Source organism: Miniopterus natalensis, chromosome X, assembly GCF_054644295.1.
Source record: "Miniopterus natalensis isolate mMinNat1 chromosome X, mMinNat1.hap1, whole genome shotgun sequence".
In the NCBI taxonomy this organism is placed as follows: Eukaryota; Metazoa; Chordata; class Mammalia; order Chiroptera; family Miniopteridae; genus Miniopterus; species Miniopterus natalensis.
In genome coordinates, this window is record NC_142103.1 from 96,289,811 (window position 1) to 96,308,649 (window position 18,839).

The following is an 18,839-nucleotide window of genomic DNA, read 5'->3' on the forward strand; positions in this document are numbered from 1 at the left end:
ACCCAAATACAAGACAGTATTTTTCTTGTTCAATCAGAAAATCTTTTCCAGTTTAATTTTTTTAAATATATTTTTATTGATTTCAGAGAGAGAGGAAGGGAGAGGGAGAGAGAGAGAAACATCAATGATGATAGAGAATCATTGATTGGCTGCCTCCTGCACGCCCCCTGCTGGGGATTGAGCCTGATACCCAGGCATGTGCCCTCACTGGGAATCGATCTGTGATTTCCTGGATCATAGATAGATGCTCAACTGCTGAGCATCCAGTTTAATTTTTTGTGCTGTCCTCATATCTCTCCTTCATACCCTATCCCTGCCACAATAACTAGATAAGTAATAAATCCTTTACAGTATTTTATAGCAATTAAGATCCTTGTTAAATCTTTTAGCAAATTATATTGTGCCTTAAACTTTGATTCTGTTTATGTGGAAAAACTATTTGTTGTCTGTTTATTTACCTGTAGCTATTTTTACGTGAAATACTCTTTAGTGTAAATAGTTTTCTTTAAAACTCTGAAGTATTCTGGAAGTACTTGTAAAGTTTCAAATCTCAAACATAGCTTAAACTTTATACAAGGATTTGATTAAACTTCAAAATAAATCACCTGATTCATACTTTATTCTAAAATTACATAAGCAGTGACTGTTATAGAGAAGTAATCTTTGAAGTGATAATCTGTATTTCATTAATTAGCATATGTGTATACATAATGGTGTGTTTTACACTCTAATATTCTCTCACTTAGGTATACCAGACCCCAGGATTATCACTGACAAGGAAATAAATTGAAAGTGTACTTACATATATTTTCCATAGAGTATATCACTCAAACTTTAGTATAAAGCTTTCTAGCCAAAATCTTCATAATCTATATTGAGCATTGATGGGTGTTTATTATTTTTATAAGACAGTCTTAGAAATTTGGGTTAATATATGAACAAAATTTTAGCAAATACATGGACAATGATATGCATAGAATTAATGATATATGGTGGTGTTCTACTTTGTTTTCTCAATACAATTTGTTCTGGTAGAGGAAAAATCTCAGAACAGAGCAGTTGTATATTGTATTCTGCTTAGACAGGTTCTCTTAGCAGAAATCTTCAGTACAATACTGTTACATTGATTTAAAATACACTAAACAATATATATTGCTGAGAATATCAAGCTGATGTTCAAAAAGAGCTTTATATGGAGTTGATGTTTAAGTAGATTTACCTATTTGTTTTTTGCTTGCCCTTAGCCTTTAGAGTATGTTTATAAATATTAGTATGCCTAATTGTGTGTTTATATTTATGAATAACACATACTATTTATTGTTTGTCTTTAAAATGAACATTAACTATACTGTAAAAGTATTTTTTGATTTTTGTTAATGCCAATAGATTACAATAAATAATTTTAATAACAATGCATATCATGTCATACAATATATTTTAAGGACTACATACCATGATTACCCTAGAAATTACTTTTGACCCTTAAATATATAATATATAATAATTTTTAGCTTGTAGTTTAGATTTTAGATTCTGACATTATGTACTGAGACTACTGAGCTAAATTCTTTTCTCCTAAATTATCTGTATATCAACCTTGTATCTCCTCCTATCCAGAAGCCATAGCATTGGTAGGTTACCACTTAGGGCTGCACCATCCTATATGGTAGCAACTAGCCACATGCAGCTACTGAGCATTTGGAATGTGGTTAGTGTGACTGAGAAACAACATTTTTAATCTTAATTAACTTAAATTTAAGTAGCCATATGTAGCTACTGGCTACCATATTGGAAAGCACGGATAAAGAAAATTTTCATTATTGTAGTAAATTCTATGGGACAGTGCTAATTTAGAATAGCATTAACCCAGTAATTCATCGATTTATTACATTAAATGAATAGCTATTTTCTGGGCTCTGAGGGACTAGGATATTAAAGTTGTGATGGCAATAAGCCATCAGGACAGATCTGATACAGTGCCTCACTGAGTTATACTGGAAGTACTAGGTGCCTGAAACGTAGAATTCCAGAAAAAGTATGAAAGGCTGTAACGTGGACAATTCTTCCCTTAATTTCCTTTCAAAGTAATCACCTTCTTGGTAATTTATTATACTTTTCAGATTCACCTGGCATTCCACCTAGTGCTAATGCACATCAGCTTTTTCGGGGGTTTAGTTTTGTTGCTATTACCTCAGATGATGAAAGCCAAGCCATGCAGACAGTTGGTGTGCATTCAATTGTTCAGGTGAGTGAATGTCCAAGTAATTTTAAGTTTGAAGTGTTGTAATATATAGTTTATTGTATCAATAATTATCATTGATGTTACTCTTAGAAATTTCTTTTGTATGCCTTTGAAAAGGTTGCTTGCGCCAGAATCCTGAATGTCTGTCTGACTTGAAAGTAGAATTCTGAGTTGAGATAAATATCACCGTCTTGTCTCTCCCCTCTCCTGTGCCTCAAAATGTTCATCAGGCCTAGTCTGTTTCGTCCTGTGCCTCTGTCAGGTCAGCTGTTATGAGCTTAAGTCTTCTGGTTCCCTGATGCATTAAAAGAGGGGTCAGCAGACTTTTTCTGTAAAGGGCCAGATGATAAATATTTGAAGCTTTGTAGGCTATGTGATCTCTGTGCAACGACTCAGCTCTGCCATTGCAGCACAAAACAGCCATAGACAATACAAAAATGAATGCACATGGCTGTGTGCCAATAAAACTTTATTTAGAAAAACTGGTAGTGAACCAGATTTGGCCCACAGGTCATAGTTTGCGAGCCTTTGCCATAGAAACATAGGAAATAAAAATGGACTTAAATTTTTTGTTTGCCAAGTTTTGCGTCCTTGTTTGTTTGGAACACCATTGTCATTAGGCAGAAGTGGTTACGGTATTCCCTAAGGGTACCCCCTACCTCATCATCCCATCTGTTTATCAGAGTTGGAGAAAAAGGTAAAAACCACAGAAGCGGGCTTCTAGGTGCACATGTGTGTTGTAATAGGAGACTGGGCTAGCAAATTAAATGTCACTAGAGGCCCACAAGTGGTACAAAACATTAGATTTATTTCTTCTCATTCTAGTATCATGGAAAGATAAATTTAATTCATCTTCCTAATAGTAGAGGGAATTGTTTTGAGGGTGAAATTAGTGCTTGAATTTGCTTGATAATTAAGTTGCTTTTGCTCTAGTGTTTTTTATGAGTCAGTCATCTTGCTTTTTCCACTTTCTAGAAAACCAATTTAAACAGCGGTTTTTGAACAAAGTTCATGTTGAAATAGTCTGTGTCTCTTACTGTGACGACCATGTGATGTATGGTAAATTTTAAAGTAATAACTTCTGTACCTAACATAGAAATGGCAAACATATTCTATAGAATTCAAGTTTTAACCTATATAAAGCTCAGAGGGGATCTCCTATCACTATAGCTCAGGGCAGTACAACTCCCCTCAGCGTGTTTATGGAACCAGTAATTTGCTGTTCATCACCCTCTGTGTTATTAGTCCTTAACCCGTTAATGGCTTCTCTAGCAAAAGTTGTATTAAAACAGTGACTTGAGGATGGAGAACGGAAGGCATGGCTATTAATAGTCCAAAACGATAATAGGTATCACATTCAAATACGTTATTTAATCCTCACCATTACCCTCTGAGAAAACACAAGTTCAAGGTTACACAGCCTACAAGTGATACATCTGAGGCAGGAATCCAGATGTTCTAATTCTGAATCCTGCAAAATCTTTTCTTCTATAACAGAGGTTTCAAACTTCTCCCTATTTGCAAAGGTACTTCAAAGACATATAGCCTGCTGGGGAGTAGAATGGGGTCAGTCACAGACAAGGCTGTCGGCCCCTTATCAAGTAGTTCTGCGTTTTCTGTTGTACACATTTAATTTTTTCATTTTAACGTAAGCTTTTTTATTTTTTTTTTATTTCTTTATGGTCAGAAAATTTAATTTTTTTCATCATCATTTATCTCCTGTATGCCCCCTTCCACCTCCACCCCCTTCACCTTTCCACCCCCACAATCACCACGCTGTTGTCCATGTCCATGAGTTCTCTCTCTCTTTTGTTCAATCCCTCCACACCCTCCAACACACACACACACACATGCGCGCGCACTATTTGCCTGCTCTCTATCTATGAATCTGTCTTTATTTTGCTTGGTAGTTCAGTTTGTTCATTAAATTCCACATATGAGTGAAATCATATGGTGCTTGTCTTTCTCTGATTGGCTTATTTCACTTATCACAACGTTCTCCAGGTCCATCCATACTGTCACAAAGGGTAAAAATTTCTTCCTTTTTTAACGTAAGGTGTTTTAAAGGGCATATTTCATGCTGTACATTTTATTGTAGACATTTTTAAAATATACAGTTGTGGAAGAATAAATCATGTAAAGATTGATTTTGATTTTTACTGATATTCATTTATAGTTAACATCAACAGTGCATGTTGAATAATACATTCCCCTATTATGAAATGTACCACAGTCATTATGGAACTCTCTGTCAATTTATAATTGTGTTTGTAGCAGTTGCACAGGAACAGTATTCAGTTTACTGATGGATATGAAGTAAAAGAAGATATTGGAGTTGGCTCCTACTCAGTTTGCAAGAGATGTATACATAAAGCCACAAACATGGAGTTTGCAGTGAAGGTAAATGTTTTTAGATTTACAATGCAACTTTTACAGTTTTTATTCATGCATGTCAATACCAGTTAAAATTTTCACTTTTCTTCTTTCGTAAATGTGCCTTTTGTTATAAAAAGGTAAAGTTAATTTAAATATCTGGCTAGTGATCCTCAGGGAACCATGGATTCCCCAGTGAGCTTAAAAGGTAAGGTAGCATGCATCCAGTTTGTTCAGGGCAGTACCAGTTTACTCCTGACCTGATTTTTTGTAGCACATCTTTTACCCTCAGAAGCCTTCCATTTTATGGTCAAGATGTCAGGGAATTCCACAAAATTGTATGCCAAATTTGATATGTTTACATTTTTCTAGCAAAATTGTTCATACTGTCCTTCATATCTAAAAGGATCTCTGAACCAATAAAAGAATAAAAACCACTGTCATTAAATTTATTATCATTAGCTCTTTTAATTTCATCAAGTGTTCTAAGACAGTAAGATTTTTCTAAGCCGAAACCAGGACACATGGCTCTATGATAAAGTTTGAGTTGCAAACCTTTAGTTGAAAGTGAACAGATATGACAATCAAGTCTCTGCCTTTTTATTTCTTGGAATGGTAGCTTCTGCTCTCCCATTGCATGCAATTCAAGTAATGTCTAAAGCTTTCAACTTACCTGCAACCTTAGAACTAGTCTGTAAGTATGGGCAGCTCGTATTTAGTTAGTGGGGAAATGGCATTAATTGTGATTACTTCTATCCGTCCATCTATTTATCTAACTATATAGTAGGATTTCATATGTAAAAATAAAAATGATTGTGTTTTACATATGCATAGCAAATATCTGAGAAAACATGCAGACACAAAAATTGTTAATACTATTCTAAACTTGGATCTAATTGCTTTAACAAGTTATCAGTGTCCATAAGGCTTTCTGTCAGCTATAAAGATAAACCAGAAATACATTTTAATCTGCTCTTCTACCCATTGCTCATAGTGAAATCTGGGGTACATAGAAATTTTCAAATTGCTTACATGGAAGGAGAGAAGGTGAATAATGTACTTGGTAGGCAGTTTAAGGATGTACCTTGCCTTCATAAACACATCAGAAAAAGGCAAAAAATGTCCTGAGGCCTTCTTTGAATTACAGAAACCAGAAGCAGTGTACGAAAACCTTGAGAATATCTTGAAGCTATTTGTGGATTCTTGTGACTTAAGTTAGAGTCATAAACGCAATCCCAGCACAACTTGCTTCTACTAAAATTGCTACAAATCTAAGATCCACAAGCACAAGTATGGATTTGATGTCAGCTGGGCTCAGATTAGCAGATCAGAATGTTGCCAGAAATAACACTTCCAGTGTGTTCTGGTTTTCAAAAGACTAACCCCAGATCGTATCCCTTGAATCAGCATGTCTATTCCATCCACCTTTCCTGTTAATCATCCATTTGCCTATTTCCACACTGTCATTTACAGTTGATTAACAGTGGACACCTATATGTTTGTCTTTCCTGTTTTCCAAATACAGAACCATTTTACAACTAAATCCATTTCAGATACCAGATTTGGCTCATGTTCAGAGTTGTAAGCTAGGTTGCTAGAGCAGTTGGGTATTTATTGCATACATTAACTCCTAAGCTGTTTTAAAATTGAAAATAAAAAGGTCACAAAATTTATTTTTGACTCCCTTTTGGATGAAATGAAAGCAAACCTTATTTAAATACAATATTTCTTTAACAGATTAAAACATTAAGAGAAGTATTTTTAAGAAGCAGCTGACATAAAAGGGTTGGAAAGCTGTATTAGTATTTTAAAGGGCTTTATTATAATAATTAAACTTAATTCTAGCCAAGTAAAATTCTAGGTGTGGTTTTCTCCTTAGCTTTTTGCCTAGCTTCAGAAATAATCTTGTTCTACTGAACTGTTAATATTTATACGTAGTCTGCAACCAATGGGATATTCCATTGAAGCATTTTATTAAAGGAAGTAAAGTTAATTTAATAAACAGATGCTAATGGTGGTATTTTTTATATATATATATATATATATGACTCTTAATTATCTGTATTGACAAGGCTTAGAAGTTGACTGGGTTCCCAAAAGTTTAAGATGCTTAAGGGTGAAAGAAAGATGTTAACTCTGTTCTTGGTACCTTTTCTTGAGGCTTTTGAGTTTTTAGTAAGTCTTAAAGTTACTACAAACTTAAACTGAAGAGACCTGGTGGAATGTGACTCATGGCATAGAATTTACTTTACAGCCTTGTCATCTGCATCAAGACTCGCTTTTGAATTTTCATTAGACAGTCTGGCCAGGTACTTGAATAAAACTGGTTAATAAATGGCTTATGTATACAGTGTTTACATCAGCTGCTACCCAAGGTCTGTAGCTGTAAATATTTAAGGTTTATAACTAAAGTTCATGAGATTTTGTGATTAATATTTGCCTTTTAGATTATTGATAAAAGCAAGAGAGACCCAACAGAAGAAATTGAAATTCTTCTTCGTTATGGACAGCATCCAAACATTATTACTCTAAAGGATGTAAGTAGATTCTTTAACGTAGACATTTGAATCAGTTGTCTAACTTGCATCTGGAATGTTTTCAGATGTTATGTGGTAGACAAAGAACTGAATATAGTAAGTAAAAAACTAGATTGAATGACAACATATATAGCACAATTTTAGTTATAAAGAAAAATACGTTTATATAGTTAAATTTTCTACTTTTGCTGTAAGAAGAAAAGTATTGTTGACATCATTGCTTTTAATATCTGCATTTACTGGAACATTTGAGTGTTAATATTCAGGATTGACTAGTCTCATACTCCATGGACTCCCCAAACTGTCTTTAATAATACTGCCAGAGAGAGCAGCACTCATATCTAACCATGGTACTTCTCTGCCTACAGTTCATACCTCTCATCACTTCTGATCCTTGCTCTCCTCCATTCATAGTTTTCACACTTCCTCACAAACCCTATGCTCCTCATTTTCTCGTGCTGCTCTGTCTTTGAATTTGTGGTTCTCTTAGTTGAGAATACCATTTCTTTTCTTTACCTGGCTAACTACTGCACATCTAAGACTTTGCTAAAGCATTCCTTCCCCCAGGAAGCCTACCCTGCCCATCACCACCCCCAGGACAAGTGAGGTATCCTTTCCCTGCTACTTATGACTTTTATCATAATAGAGCTCTTTGCAAAGAGTATGAATTCCCCCGGCAGCATTAAGTCCTCTCTTGCTGATGGTAGTCATATAGGCTCAAAGGCCATATCTGGTTGTCGTAGAACAGATGTCATGTGGGCAGCTGAGCCAGAGGACTTCTGAGAAACCTTTCATCTTTCACCTCTTAGACTTTCTGAATTCCAAAGTTCACCCTCCTTTCTCCTCCTAACTCAAAATTTCAGTGTCCTCAGATAAATTTATCACAGCTCGTTGTTAGAATGTTAATTTAGTCACATTAAAATGTGAAGCTGTTGCCCAACTGGGCGTGGCTCAGCGGTTGAGCATCGACCTAGGATCCAGGAGGTCACGGTTCAATTCCCGGTCAGGGCACATGTCCGGGTTTTCGGGCTCCATCCCCAGTAGGGGGCGTGCAGGAGGAAGCTAATCAATGATGACTCTTTCATCATCATTCCTCTCCCTTCCTCTCTCTGAAATCAATAAAAATACATTTTAAAAAAATGCGAAGCTCTTTAACCTAAGTGACTTTTTAATTAATATAACCTCCAAGAATCCAACCAAGTAAATTAAAAAGGAAGTATAGAGCCCGAGCATCGACCTAGGATCCAGGCAATCAGAGTTCTAATCCCTGTCAGGGCACATGCCCAGGTTGTGGGCTCGATCCCCAGTCGGGGGCATACAGGAGGCAGCCGATCAATGACTCATCATTGATGCTTCTATCTCTCTCCCTCTCCTTTTTTTCTCTCTGAAATCAATAAAGATATACTTTTTAAAAAAATGAAACTTTAAAAAAAAGGAAAAAAAAGGAAGTATAGAAAATACGTCTCACATCCTTGCCTTGGAAACTCCCTAAGCTGTCGTCATTTTTTTTTAAACCTTACCCAAGGATATTTTTTTTTTATTTTTTATTTTTTTCTTTAGAGAGAGAGAGAGAAACATCGATTGGTTGCCTCCTGTATGCACCCTGACTGGGAATCAAACCGGCAACCTAGATATGTGTGCCCTGATCAAGAATCAAACCTGAAACCTTTTGGTACCCAGGATGATGCTCCAACCAACTGAGCCACCCAGCCAAGGCACTGTTGTCATTTTTTTTTTTTTTGATCCATTCCTAATTTCAAATTCCAAAGTCTTTAAAACTTTCCCCTTTTGTTACAACACCTCCAGCATTTTAAAAATTCTTATATCTTTGTCTGTTTCTCCCTACTGGAATAAAAAGTTTGAGGGCAGGTGCCTTGTTTTTTCCATATTTGGGGCCCCAGTACATGGTGCCTTTTCTGAAGCTAATTAAAGGTGTGTAGTAACCATGGTGAAGGGGGAGTAAAGGGGACCAAAGTTTAATAAAGGGGTTATTTCAGTTCAGAATTGCCAGGAATATAAATCCAAAATTACAGTAAGCATTCTATTTCTACATTAGGAGTAAACTGGCGTGCTTCTGGGTGGTTGGATAGAATTTCTCTTTGCTACTTAATCTTCCTACTTAATTCTTGCCACAACTTGACTTTCGGTTTAACCAAAACTAGAATAATTCATTGTCCTATATATATAAATGCAGAATTTCTGCACTTGCAGAAGTTCCAGGAAAATCACAGGAGTATGTCTTTGTAGCAGTCCCTGCCCTCAGCAGTAGATAGAAAGATCAAGAGGAACAAACCCTAAATGCAAAAGTTCAGTGTCCTTTTGTATACAATGCCCATAGTTACTTTGATTTCCATGAATTAAGTTTCACAGAAGGAAATTACAGGTGGTTTTTCTGACATTTGATCTCATCAATTCCTATTTTAATATTCTTATGTGTATAAATGGTTTGCAAGATTTATATCCTCCATTAGTTGTGATAAGTAAAGTTTTCCTTGGATATAAAGTAAGTTTTAATTTATCTTTAATACGTAAAACTTTGTTCTGAGCACATGTAAAGCTTCAAATAATTTTTTTACATTTTGGTGTTGAATTTTATAGGTATACGATGATGGAAAATATGTGTATGTAGTGACAGAACTTATGAAAGGGGGTGAATTGCTGGATAAAATACTTAGACAGAAATTTTTCTCTGAACGAGAGGCCAGCGCTGTCCTGTTTACTATAACCAAAACTGTTGAATATCTTCACGCTCAAGGGGTAAGTCTTTTTAACGTGTTATGTATATAAATATTATAAATATATATATGTACATGTATACATACATACACATAAATACCTTTGTTCTTTTCTTCATGTTTGAGCTAAAATTACAAAGGTAGAAGAAGTTACTTTATGCATGTAATGGGAAATAACTGCTATTAGCTTAATTCTGCTATTCTCCTATACATAAATTTCTCTCATTAAGCTTGAAGTGTTGCTTTGAAATCCTAGCTTGTTTATATTAAATTCTTATGCTTCCCAAGAAAAAGTGGATGAGATGCTCTGAACTAGAAGACATAGCATTGTTTTGCTGTGCCGCTCTGTACTCTTGAGAAATGGGCCTATTTCAAGTTTCGAAACAGAACCAGAGAATCATGGGTTGTGTTCACTCATAAAAGGAAATCCTTCAAACATATGAGGCCAAATAGTCACCTGGCTTTTGGCTGGTGGATGCTCTCCCCATTTCCTCCTGCAGGTTATTAGTAAATAGCATAAAAATCATGTTTGTAAAAGAAGGGAAATGTGGTGGGGGAACAAGGGCAAAGGAGAAAACGAGGGGAGGGAGAGAGGAAAGGAGAACAGCAGAGGTGAAGAGGAATTGGAAGCAAGAAAAAAATAGATTGCTCCTTAAGGAGTTTCTTTTCCTTTTGTTTGTCTCCGCCCCCTAGAAGTTAACACTTGGATGGTTTTGATTTAATACTAGAGCTTCTTGACTTCCTGCTGGTCAAGAGTCACCTAGTACTGTAGCCAGGAGAAGTCATGTTTGGGATGCTGGGAACTAAAACTGAGGTGATTGATCAGAATATAGACTCAGAATTTGATGATGAAAGAAACACATAAGTCTAGCAAGGAGAGTCAGAGAGGCTTATGATAAAAGAAGTATTCAAGTAGGTGATTAAAGGGGGAAAATAATACAAAACTCTAAAGGAATGGTATCTTTGTGTGTGTGTGACAGTGTTGCATGGGTATCAAATAGCGAATACATAAAGTCTGGATTTTTTTTCCTTTTTACTCCTAAACCCCGTGCCTGATCCATTGAGTCTGTCAGCACAAGTTCGCTGTGTACAAGCATTGTACATGCTGTTTGTTCCCTCTACTGAGAATGACTGTGCCCCACTGTCCTGGCTTGTTCATTCTGTTCTGAAGCTCTTAGAACAGATGTTACCTCCTCTAGGGCCTCTCCCTGACCCCCCTAGTTGCGCCCCATCTCTCACCTGTTTATTCTCTGCCTCCCCACTACCATGTAAGCTCCTAGCATGTAAAGGCAAGGGTCTTATGGGTCTTGTTCACCACAGTATGTGCAGCTCCATGTATAATACCCTGGCACATGGCATTCAATAAATATTTGTTTAATGAATGAATAATCTGGAGGCAGACACTATTGCTATTTGCATTTCTCCTTAACCTACTTACTCAGTTGGACAAAGAGGGGGAAGTAAATACTACTCTTTCTTCCCTCTCTCTTTGCTCCAGTTCTGTGTTAAGTTACATTTACATTATCAGCATTTTATAATGTTGGGATAATTTAAAAGTCAGCATTCATTATTTTGTTAAGTGCATTGCCTGACAGTTTTGAATAAAGAATTCTCTATAGTGGAAATGTATTGTAAATGTACCTCTTTACTTTGTGTTTTATTTAGGTGGTTCACAGAGACTTGAAACCTAGCAACATTCTTTATGTGGATGAATCTGGCAATCCAGAATCGATTCGAATTTGTGATTTTGGCTTTGCCAAGCAGCTAAGAGCAGAAAATGGTCTTCTCATGACACCTTGTTATACTGCAAATTTTGTTGCACCAGAGGTAATTATGAAATAGTTTGCTTGCAGTATTTTAGTATATTTAAAAACTTATTTTCTGTGTTTAATGTAGAATAATTAATCTCTAATTGAAGAATTAATGAACAAATAATTAGAATAAAATAGTGACCCTTTTTCTTCTGTTGATAGTTCATTCTGTCATCAGTCCACCACTACCTACAATCTTCTTCCTGCCCTGACTTCTTTCTGTATAATCAGACATCTGTAGATGTCTACTATCACTTTTGTGTTCATAAGTGCATAGAATTAAATGGAAACTAGCTTATTTTCTACTTTTCCTAATATCCTTCTAATTCCCTGGTTTTGTCACTATCTTTCTGTATGTTCGAGGCTAACACATCATGGTCTCTTCTTGGCTTTAGCTACATAACTAGTTACCATCTCTTATCCCCAAAAACCATGTCAGGGTTCTTTTGTTCATGGAACCGCCATCCTAGCCCCCGCTTCTCTCACCACCCCGCAGGTGACTGCCACAGCCCAGGTGCACATTACTCCCTCTTGTCATTCTGCTGTCATTGGTCATTCCACAAGAGAGCCAGAAAGCTACTAAAGTCTTCTTCAATCACTGCTTTGATCAAATTGCTTCTTTCCTTAAGAAATTGCAGTTCCCCATTGTAGTAAATCTCAAATCCACTGCTTTGCCCTCAAGATTTTTTACATTTTTATCACTGTGTAAAAAATAAGTAACTATGAACAAGATAATAGAAAGTAATAGTAAACCTTGATAATGGGGCTTATGTGCCAGGCACATATAGTAACTGATTTCATCCTCACAACATGTAGTTTACATATAATAATTCATTCTCATTATAACTATGTGAGGTGAGTGCTTTTATTAGCATTTTACAGGAAACCAGGTACACAGTGAGAAGTTATGTAATTTTTCTGAGGTCAAGCCTAGATTTGAGCCCAGACCATCTGGCTGCAAAGTCTGTACTTGTATCATGCAGTGATTTTTCACAAAAACAATAATAGTTGGTAATGTTAGGGTAGTTGGATTATAGAGTTGAATTTCCCCTTTATTTTTTAAACTTTTTTGTAATTTTGTTACTTTTGAGGTATAAAGTATTTTTTATACGACTACTTGCATCTGTTCTCCCAGTGGTACTAGAACTGGTAAGGGACAGATTTTTTTGCTTGTTTGTCCACATATCCTCAGCCTCTGACACATTGGTGTCCAAATGTGGCCACTTACTCTAGCCATCTCATCTTCCCTCTTGAGTATTTCCTACTGCATGCAAGGAATTTGCTTCTAGAAATCACCCTGTAGCTGTTATGCCTTGGCCCATTGGTATGTTTTTGCTTCAAAACCTGCCTCCAAATTTATCTTCTTCAGGATATCTTCCATGATTAAACTCTCCTTAGACCTGATCTTTTAATTCTTTGTCTCCTGTTCTCCATTTAGTCATCCAAGTTAAAATTTGGAAGTCTTCCTCAAATCCTCCCTATCATTTTTCTACATTCAGTCTGTCACCAAATCCTTTCCATTTTGTTCCCTAAATATTTTAGACCCTTTTCACCTTACCCTATATATCCAGCCTCTACAGTTCAGGTCTTCATAGCCTTTGACTTAGTTTGCTACAAATTGCTTCCTATTGGGTGGCATTGTCTCCAGTATCTGATCCTGCCAGCATTTCTTCTATACCTTGAGTTATGTTTCTGGTATACAGATCTTATTTTATTTTCCTGTCTAATGCTTCAATGACATCTGATTGCCTAGAGAAAAAAATCTAAAATTTTTAACAACATATGTATAAAAGCCCTTCAGTCTCTCTGGTATGCCCTACCTGGAGATCTAGCCATACAGAACTGTCGCTAACTATGCTCTTCTCTCTTGTCTCTGCCCTTTGAGTGTCATCTGCCCTCCCCCGCCTCCTCCCTTTGCCTCCTGAATTCTACTTACAGGCACAGAACAAGCAGGCTATCGCCTAGCCTTCCTTCTTTCCTCATATCAAGAATGAATTGCTTCCTCATCTTTATAACCATAGCACTTTAGACATAATTTTATGATACTTATGTTGAATTGTTAACTACATATACAGGGTGGGACAAAAGTAGGTTTATAGTTGTGAGTATGTGAAACCGAGTTTATTCTTGTATTATTATTTATTAATTATAGTATTATTTGCTATATGAACAACTGTAAACCTACTTTTGCCCCACCCTATATGTTTATGTCCCCTGCCAGATACTGATTTTCTTAAGGAAACCAGAGTTGTTTTGTATTTGTCACAGTTCATGCCTGATTATATTGGTGATTATTAAATGCTTGAATAAATCAAATTATGTAGATATAAAAGTACAGTTTTACACTATATCATTTGTACTGTTGTATGTGTTCTTAAAAGTACTATTTTATGTAACTGTTTCTGCAGTCCCATATAAAATATACATTCACTTAAATAAGAAACTTACTTTCATAGTCCTCTGTGCCAAGACAGCATTCAGTAAATGTTAATTCAGATAGCAACAGTTTTATGGATATAAATGAATTGTTAGTAGTAGAAGGTTCTAGAATGGGATTAATGTATTGTCTTGTTTGTTAATCATGTTCAGTTGAGGCTTTCCTTTCCTTATTTTTTTTGTTAATCCTCACCCAAGGATATTTTTTCCATTGATTTTTTGAGAGAGTGGAAGGGAGGGAGGGAAACAGAAACATCAATGTGAGAGAGAGACACAATGATTGGTTGCCTCCTACACACACCCCCAACCAGGGCCGGGGATTGAACTTTCAACCCAGGCATGAGTCCTTGACCAGACATCAAACCCTCGACCCTTCGGTGTGAGGCCTGACGCTCTAACCACTGAGCAACAAATTTATTGACTTGAGAGAGAGAGGGAGGAAGGGAGAGAGAGGAGAAAGACAGACAGACAGACAGAAAGACATTGATTTGTTGTTCCACTTATGTATGCATTCATTGGTTGCCTCTTTTATGTGCCCTAACCGGAGATCGAACCAGCAATCTTGGTATATCCTGACAATGCTCTAACCAGCTGAGCCACCCGGCCAGGGCTTGAGGTTTCTCTTATATATATTGATTTAGGAGATATAATTCCATTCCCACAACTTATCTAAATCTATCTAATAAACAGTGGTATGTTAATACTAATTTTTACTTTTTCTAGGTTTTGAAACGACAAGGCTATGATGCTGCTTGTGATATATGGAGTCTTGGTGTCCTCCTCTATACAATGCTTACTGGGTAAGTGTATATTATATATTTTGTAAGCATTTATTAATCAATATTTTGTTTATATTATCTAGGGGTTTTTTTAATCTTTTTTGTAATATCTTTTCATGGTTTCTCGTTTTCTAATACAATTCTGTGTGTATATATATATATATATATACCACATTTATAGCTGTGTCATTACTAATTTTCTATAATGTACTATTTATTAATGTCTTGAAGTCTTAAATTGATCTTTCCATACCTTTTTTCACTCTTATGTCATAAACATGCACTATTTTAAATATTTTATTCTGTAATGTGTCATATCTTAAAGTATTTATATTTTTGTATATTAAGTTTAATATTTCATTTGTGGAGCTTCACATTGTTGATAGTTTTCACTTTAAATAAAGTATTACATTAATTGAATTACTCAAGAGTACTTTTCGATACTGCAAATAAATATAAAGATTACCAACCAAAAGAGACATTTTATTCATTAACATTTTAATTTTATTATGAATTAGTTACACTCCATTTGCAAATGGCCCTGATGATACACCAGAGGAAATATTGGCACGCATCGGCAGCGGAAAATTCTCACTCAGTGGTGGTTATTGGAATTCTGTTTCCGACACAGCAAAGGTAATTTTTCATAATCCTTGGTGAGAATAAATAATATCAATTAGAAACTTGTTCATAAAGTAGTATTTTGAAGTGATGTTACCAAATAACTTGAACTCAAAAATGCACCGATTATTTTGGTTCTTTCTCAAAAGGAATTGATTTGGCTTTGTTATCTATACATCTAAAGTTACTTCTTGCTGAGGAACATGATAAATACTAATAGTAGCAGTCTTCATGATTTGTATATCTACTCTGTGCTTCATGCTACACTTCACCTAAATTATCCATTTAATCCTCTAATCAACCCTTTAAAATAGGTGGTAGTATCCCCATTTGACAGAAGGAAACCAAGGCACAGAATTTTAGTATGAACTTGTCCATAGTTACACACCAGATACATGTGGGTGCTTCAAAGTAAATAGCTGATTCCAGAGCTCTCAATCCCTAGAATAATTGTACCATGTTCTGTTTTCGGTCTGTATTATAAAGAAAGGGGTCTTATCTATTTCACAATAAACAGTAGTATAGTTTTATAGTGTCAACTTGAAATCCATTTGAAAAGCCTTTCTCATTGAAAGGTCTGCCCTCCCCTGAATAACACTGGCTTGGTTTCCACCTCTGCTCTAGTTTCACTCTATTCATTGAAAATTCTTTTTTCCACTTCAAAATAAGAAAAATATAGAAGAGATGAAGAAGAGACATACTGGTAAAAGTGCTTGCTGATTTTTCTTAGAGGTGGAAACGAGTTGATTTGCTTTTACATCTGCATTTAAAATGAAATGTTAGCCTTTTCCTTTTTAACAATAAAATTTCTTAAACCAGATAATTCATTTTTCTGCGTATTTGTTTCCTTTTTAATTCATGTATTGAGCAACTGCAGTGTACTTAATAAATGAAGGCTCCATAGATAAGATATGACTCAGAATCCTGATCTCAGGGAGCTCACAATCTAGTTGGGAAATGGCCAACTAGTGTCACGTGTGCTGTTACAGTGGTACATTTTCTGTGCTAAAGATGCTTGGTCAGAAAGATTTCAGGGAAAAAGTTCCAGAAGCAATGAAGGGATTTTCCAGGTAGCTTTGCGGAACAGAAGGCTGTAGTCCATCTCACGCTGAGGGATCAGCACATGCTGCTTGTGCTCATGATGGCATAGGAAGGGCAGAATGTCTCCAGGGAGCTGTGAGTAGTTTGATATGACCAGTACAGGGTGCATGTAAGAGGGTAGCTGATGAACCCAGATTATGAAAGGGTTTGTAGGTCATTCTCAGGATTTGGGGGTTCACTCTAGGTATTGGGGAACTATTGAAAAATATTAAGCATTATAGTGATCAGATTTTCCTTTTTTAAGTTAACTTTGTGTAGCAGGAATTTTTATCCGTGTAGTTTGCCACAAACTTTGCCATGGTCAGTTGTGGGCATATCAAGTAATGTTACCAAATAAAGTATTAGGACTTAGACATTGCCTGCTTTTTAATAAGTTAAAGCAAGTCAAGGCTGTCTCTCTAATTTCTGTAATTTGGTTTCATTCATTTGCATTCCAGTGTCCTTTTTTGAGTGAAAGAGAAACACAGGTGAGGAGGAGATACAAATAGAGCACACAAAAATTTCATCCATTTTACAGCCTGTTCTTATAAATGCCACATTATTACAGTAAACCATCCACTTCGCAGACCTCGATTTAACAGACTTCAGATTTAATGGACAAAATTTCCAGTCCATTTGTCACATGTGAAAATTCACACCCTGTTAATTTTTAAATGCTTTTAACCAAGATTTAATTATTATCTGTTAATAATTAAATTAACAGATTTTTCTGTTATTAATTCACTGTTATTTTTAACAAATTTTAGCGAATAGGCCATATGTTGGAAAAAAACACTGTATTAGCCCGGCTGGGCGTGGCTCAGCGGTTGAGCGGCGACCTGGGATCCAGGCTATCCAGGTTCGATTCCCGGTCAGGGCACATGCCCAGATTGTGGGCTCGATCTATGACTTTCTCATCATTGATGTTTCTCTCTCTCTCTCCCTCTCCTTTCCTCTCTCTGAAATCAATAAAGATATATTAAAAACAAACAAACAAAAAACACTGTATTAATTTCACCAACATAAATAAATATTACATATCTTCAACGATAGTGTACATATTTCAATCCAAGAGTCACTGCTCATAAACAGTGTTCAGTGAATTATTAGCACTTGATCACACCGCATCCCACGCATGGTGATTGTCCTGTGGCCTGACTTTCTGCAACAGTTTTAACACATGCTGTGCCTGCAGTGGCTGTTCCGACGTGCGCTAAGAACTAGTAACACAGAGGATGATGAACAGCAAATGACTTGTCCCATAAACATGCTGAGGGAAGTCGTGCTGCCCTGAGCTATACTGATAGGAGAACTTCCCCCCAGTGCCTGTGAGCTTCATATAGGTTAAAACTTGAATTCTATAGGATATATAAACAAGTGGTACATGGCTTTTATAAATCACAATTGTGTTATTTTGGAGCGTATAAAACTACTATATAGTAATTTTATGGATCCATGTTTCATGCATAGGAAAGCATTTGGATAGATAGGAAGCATGTGTCCCCGAAAGAGTAGGATTCTGGGTATTCTTTCTATTCTTTTGCTTCTCTGCATTTCTGATTTTTCTATAATGCCCATGAGTTGCTTTTGAAGTAGAACAAAACAGAATTCTGTAATCTTAGGAGGGGCATTTAGAACTCTCTTAATTAAGTTCCTATTATTGGATAGTTCTGCTTTTCAGTATTACTAGCAGCACAAAAGAGTCTTAAGTGGCTAAAAATTACTTACAAGTAAATCTCCAAAAATGTGGAAACCTCAGAATATCTAAGGTTAAAAAAAGAGCCCAAAAAACCCAAAAGATACATAAAATATGGTAATTCACCATTTGTAATGCACGAAAATTACTGTTACTCAGGGAGGAGAGATTAAGTTTTTGCTTTTTAAAAAACAAAACAAAGAACACACACACAAAACAAATTGTCATGTTGACCAAATAATTGCTTTTGATACTGGACCATGTCCGAGGCCGCCTGTTACTACTTGAGCCAAATTAAGCAGAGACAGGGTTAAATCATATATGAACATTTATTCCAGTAATGATGGCAGTATGGGGAGAGCAGGCCATCCTGAAAATTTTGCTCTGCCTTTTTCTGCCAGCTGGCTGATTATATAGGGAAGAGGGAAGATAGCTACATGCAGCTCCTACCTAGTGTAACAGAAAAGGGGAGTGGAGGGTCTGTAGTCCGGCCTTCAGGAGCATGAAGTCCGATAACAAGGTGGCTAAT

At 36.1% G+C, this 18,839-nt stretch overlaps 1 protein-coding gene across 3 annotated transcripts in view; it reads left to right on the forward strand.

Annotated features, from left to right (window-relative positions):
* RPS6KA3 (ribosomal protein S6 kinase A3) overlaps positions 1-18,839 on the forward strand; it is a 97,287-nt gene that overhangs the window by 75,721 nt on the left and 2,727 nt on the right. For all 3 annotated transcript variants that reach the window (XM_087829307.1, XM_016199373.2, XM_016199372.2), the window contains 7 exons: positions 2,121-2,245; positions 4,517-4,642; positions 7,063-7,152; positions 9,751-9,909; positions 11,553-11,714; positions 14,858-14,934; positions 15,432-15,549. In XM_087829307.1, the coding sequence (XP_087685433.1) occupies positions 2,121-2,245; positions 4,517-4,642; positions 7,063-7,152; positions 9,751-9,909; positions 11,553-11,714; positions 14,858-14,934; positions 15,432-15,549 (857 nt within the window). The remainder of the gene's footprint in view (positions 1-2,120; positions 2,246-4,516; positions 4,643-7,062; positions 7,153-9,750; positions 9,910-11,552; positions 11,715-14,857; positions 14,935-15,431; positions 15,550-18,839) is intronic.